The sequence below is a fragment of the Sprattus sprattus genome (assembly GCF_963457725.1).
Source record: "Sprattus sprattus genome assembly, chromosome: 6".
NCBI classification, from domain to species: Eukaryota; Metazoa; Chordata; class Actinopteri; order Clupeiformes; family Clupeidae; genus Sprattus; species Sprattus sprattus.
In genome coordinates this window covers 3,996,974-4,001,973 of record NC_137925.1, presented here as the reverse complement: position 1 = coordinate 4,001,973, position 5,000 = coordinate 3,996,974, and the positions used below count along the sequence as shown (strand labels likewise).

General features: G+C 42.0%; 1 protein-coding gene across 1 annotated transcript; it reads left to right on the top strand.

The window, feature by feature from the left end:
* Nucleotides 1-1,212: 1,212 nt before the first annotated feature.
* Nucleotides 1,213-4,070, top strand: sh2d1ab (SH2 domain containing 1A duplicate b; the record flags this gene model as incomplete). The annotated part of the gene is made up of 3 exons (XM_080840426.1): nucleotides 1,213-1,448; nucleotides 1,737-1,800; nucleotides 3,825-4,070. Exons 1-3 carry the CDS (start codon nucleotides 1,252-1,254, stop codon nucleotides 4,068-4,070), a joined length of 507 nt encoding a protein of 168 aa, XP_080696552.1. The 5' UTR covers nucleotides 1,213-1,251.
* Nucleotides 4,071-5,000: the final 930 nt, after the last annotated feature.

Below are 5,000 nucleotides of genomic sequence, written 5' to 3'. Positions count from 1 at the left end.
AGAGAGAGAGAGAAAGCTATTGTATGTGTGTGGGAGACGCAGAGAAAAAGAAAGCAACTCTGTGTGTGTGTGTTTGTCTCACGGGCTTTGGGGGGCGACCACAGAAGTATTTGTATCAGTATTAGTCATGAAACAGAATGCGAAAGGAAATGTCAAAATCACGTCAGATGAGTTAAGCAAAGCCTCAGGCTTCTGTGTGTCTTCTCAATGCACCCTGGCCAGGAAGGCGCCCCCCCAAACCCCCCCGTGCGCCATGGAGGAACAGCAGTGGGCCATCGGACTTAAACATTAAATAAAGGTTAGTTCAAATGAAGAATGGTTTCTAAAGAACTACATTTAACACACCCTGTAATACACTGTGTTACCTACAAACGGCAAGACCTCTCAGTGGTAGTCTATAAGAGGGCAGAAAAATATGCCCATTGGGAAAATAAACATGTATATATATAAATAGAAATAAATAAGACATAACATAGCACCTTCTCAATGATGAATCACACAAACAAACAAAGTCTATGCATCTATGCCATCCCAGCAGCAGCATTGGCCCAAGTTGTTGTTAAGAGAAGAGACACAAACTGCTGAGCTGACTGAGGGGTGTGTTGGGGAGTGTCTTGGACAAGAGGCCCTTTGGCAGCTCTTGATCCCCTGACTCTGCAGGTCCAAGGGCCCAGCGTCTTGCATTAGCCTCGTCCAGCGTAGCCACTGTGCTAATTAGCGGTGTGGATGCGAAGGCACGCATGGAGCTCTTATATCTCAGTTTCCTGCTTTTGAACTTTATCTTATTCCTCATACACTTAACCCAGGCTTGACCTCAAAATAACCACATGTGATACTGTATAGGACACTGGATAGGCCAACATATGAGATGACTGTCGCGAGATGTATATTGCAATGTTTAGTTTTGGCTCATTTATTCGATTGTAGTCCAGACAAAATATCTACAATCCCCTCTTAAAAACGTCTCTTAACTGATATTTGCCACTTTTTCTCTGTACTATGATTTATATATTGTATATATTCTTTTTCTTATGTTCAGTAGAACAACTATGTTTTATGTTTATTGTCTGCACCAAAATGCAAGGCAAATTCCTGGTAAGCAATAAAAACAATTCTGTTTCTGATGATTCTGATGATGTAAAATGTAAAAAGCATGCCATGGCCTTTGAAGTGACTTCCTGCCAAGTCTGACATCATTTCCTGTTGAAGGAACAAGTACTTCTGTGGTGGAAGCGAGGCTTCTGTCGAGAGATGCCAGTGCGGAGCGCAGACAGGCCGAGTGTCACAGGGAGAGAACAAAGACCTGAGAGGATGGATTCAGTGTCCGTCTACCACGGCCCCATTGGCAAAACCCAGTGTGAGAGGAGACTATGCGAGGCAGGCCGAGATGGAAGCTACCTGATCAGAGACAGCGAGTCCATGTCTGGAGTCTACTGCCTGTGTGTGCTGTAAGTTGCATTGCATTTTTCGACTTCTCTCATATTGTATCTATCTGTGTTTTGCAGAACTAAGACACGTTTGATGGGTCACTGGTAATGACGAGGCCCTCAGTGTGAGTTGAAGATAATGGAAATAAAAACGACAATTAAGATTGACAAACGGTTATCTTGTGCAGCTGCTTTTTTGTAGGGAGAGGGGTTGTAAGCATTATAAAGATCCATTGCTGGGAATAATAAATAAAAGTATCTATTGTCAGAAGAATGATTTAACATTGAGTATGAATTGTCCATCGACAGGTGCCAAGGCTACGTCTACACCTATAGGCTACACCAGAACGCGGAGGGATCTTGGGCAGCCGAGGTGAGTCACATGCACAAATGCACATACAAGCCTGCGTACAGATGCAGTTTCTCATATGACCTCAACAGACCACGTTCCAACATTAGAACATTAACGAATCAGTTCCTCTTATGGAGATAAAGACATCTGAAAGCCCTGATTTAGCAGGTTGATCAGCAGCTCAGTCTAGGTAAAAGCAAAGGGGTGGCCACCACACCAGGAGGCAGGATGGTTAACAAGATCTCCACCTGCTTAATTCACTAATCAATAATTCATCAATTCTCTCACAGCGACCCTGGGTTTCACTTTAAGATCTATAGGTTGTGTAGTGTAATTCATTTAGCGTATAGCTCTCTTAAGTATGTGTTGCCACACCACTCCATAAGTCGCTCAGGCATGTTTTACATTTGATACTTTAGAAGCACAATGGCTCTTTTCCCTCCCTGTTTCCCTTCCACAAGTGCCTGTTGAACACGGTGATCAGTCATGTGCCCTGGTCCGTGCACAATTTGTCCTCGCAGAGGGAGAGAAGCAAGGCCTGAAAAAAAACACCTGTTTAAGACATTACACTCCTAAATGATTGTTCTTTATTTGCGTGCAGTTACGCCACATTTTACTGCGGCCCTTTGTCTTCTGTGAACTGCGTTGCGTTGCAGTGGCAGACGCTGAAAAAGCTTTAATTAGAAAATCGTGGAATAATAGGCCCGTTGATCGGAAGCAATACCAAGAGAGTTACACGTTCAAAGTTTCATTAAAAAAAAAAACTCTGATACTAATTAGTAGTGGTCGATCATACGGACGCCAAAACACACAGGTTCGGCATAGAACAGGCTCACAAACACGCTGTGGGAAGTGGATAGTGTTTGTATTTGAACATCCAATGTCTCAATCAGCCACAACATCTGGTGTTCTGTGTGGCACGACCCACTCCTGCACTAAATGCATCTGCAGCAGAAAACGGTGCAGCCTTGCTAAAAAGTGAACATGCCCGTCTCCAACGCCACAGAAAGGTGGCATTTGAAATCGTTCGACATCTGACGCACCCCGTCAGATGTGTCTCGGCATAAGAAAAAATAACTTTCTGCTCAACAAGATTAAAAGTTTCGATTAAGGTTTAAATCCGTAGCTTCTCAGATTTCTCAGCTCTCCTACGGCCTTAAAGGAGAAAACTCACCAGAGCCAAATTAAGCTCAGTTTTGACTAAATGTTAAGACATTTAAGACTCAGCATGACCTCCTCTGGTGCTCTCGCAACACACCCTTTGTGTTTGGGGATGAGCAACACATTCTCACATTAAAGTCCACATAACTAGCCCATGATAAGAAACCTGCTCGAAGCTAGAAGATCTTTTTTATTTATTTTTTAAGGTGCCTACATTTAATTTTAAAGGAATTTTAGGAGAAATATCTGTGACAAAGTTGAAATTCAAAACAACAATGATACCATATCTTGGTCTACTGGTCTTCGAGAACTCAAATGTTCCTCTGGTCGTAACCATAGAAAGAAAAAACCACAACATTCACCACACGCTTAGATCAGAGCTGACGGTGGTCTCATATACTCTGGCTGGCCTATTTATAGACCAGCATGCTTTTGCTCTCACATGAAAAAACAAAACAAAAAAAACAATAGTGTAATTGATTAAATGTTTCCACAGAAGGAGGCTAAACATATGCTAGTCAAATGAGACTCTGAGTCCACTTTGCTTAGATGTACAGAGTAAGGACATTCATCAGTATTGTCTAGTTTTTCAAGAAATATCACTGTACACACTGTGACACGCTGAAAAAAGAGAGCATTTGACACATGCAGTACATCAGGCTGTGAAAGACACACACAAGATGCAGTTTGCATCAAACTATTCCGTCGTATTGTGGATGACAAATAGCAGAACTGATCAACATGTTTTGGATATTGAGGTCTAAGCAAAAGCTTGTTCTGTGTTAGAAGGCTGGAAGAAAGGAAACTGCACGAGTGCAACGTGCTCTCAATCAGCACTCTGCAAGGAAACCGAAGACTTACGTCCATTGCTTCCTGTTTTTCAGACGGCGCCCGACCAACAGAAACGCTACTTTCGGAAAGTCAAGAACTTGATAAACGCCTTCGAGAAGCCCGACCAAGGGATAGCCATTCCCCTCCTCTACCCGGTGTCTGCGCCCAGTTGCTGCCCGACCCAGGAGCAGCCGTCGACGCCTTTGGCCCAGAACCACAACCAGAACCAGAAACACACCCTCCCCCCGGGACACAAGTCGACACCCAGAGTCAAGCCGAAGAAGCGTCCCTCTGTCTGAGAAGTTCTTTTTTTTTTTTCAACAACCTGTGCAAAATCTCGGAGCTGAAAGCAGGCCAGATTCCTTTCAGTTGAGCCCTTAAAGAACTCTCTGGTCTGGTTATCTCATCCTCTCTCTGTGTCTCTACTTCTAGTCCTATGATTATCTCATTTCAAACAACTCTCTCGCTATCTTACTTTCTTTCTATCTTGCTCTCTTTATCAACCTCTTTCTCTCTCCATTTCTATCTCCCCCTTAACATCTCTCTCTCTCCCCATCTCGATTTCTTTCTCAACATCTCTCTCCCTCCCCATCTCGATTTCTTTCTCAACATCTCTCTCCCTCCTCATTTTCTTCTCCACATTATGATGTATAATTCTATGAATTAATTTTTGTTAAAGTGCTTGAGGCTTGTCTTTTTATTATCCAACATATCCAAAAGATTTTCTGTAATTTTGTCTTGGCTGGGAGTAGGATTGAGGCACTTATATTATATTCCATAAATAGAAACCTATCTATCTATCTATACAGCTCTAGTTCAGAGGGTTTTCAGTTTAAAGTGATTTCCTGACTCTAAAAAACCCACTGTAACACTGTTGTAGATTTTAAAGACAACATATTTTGCACAATTCTTCTTTACCCACAAAACACGTACGTATGGTGAAGGCTTGCCTTTTCCCACAACCGCCATTTTGTCACTCGACAAAGAAATCAACGTTCCTTTGATCTCAGGATACAAAAACTGAGAGCAGTTGCCAAGATAATTTAGGAGGTTGTTACTATGTTAATTCTATTTATGTACATTTGTGATGCCTGAGATAACTCAATATAATAAAGATTAGGTATGATAGAAACATATACTCTCATTATATTGCATGTACAAAATGTATTATTACTATTATTACTGCTTTACATTATAGATGGTTTGTTGAAATTCAAGTTTGGTCTTTT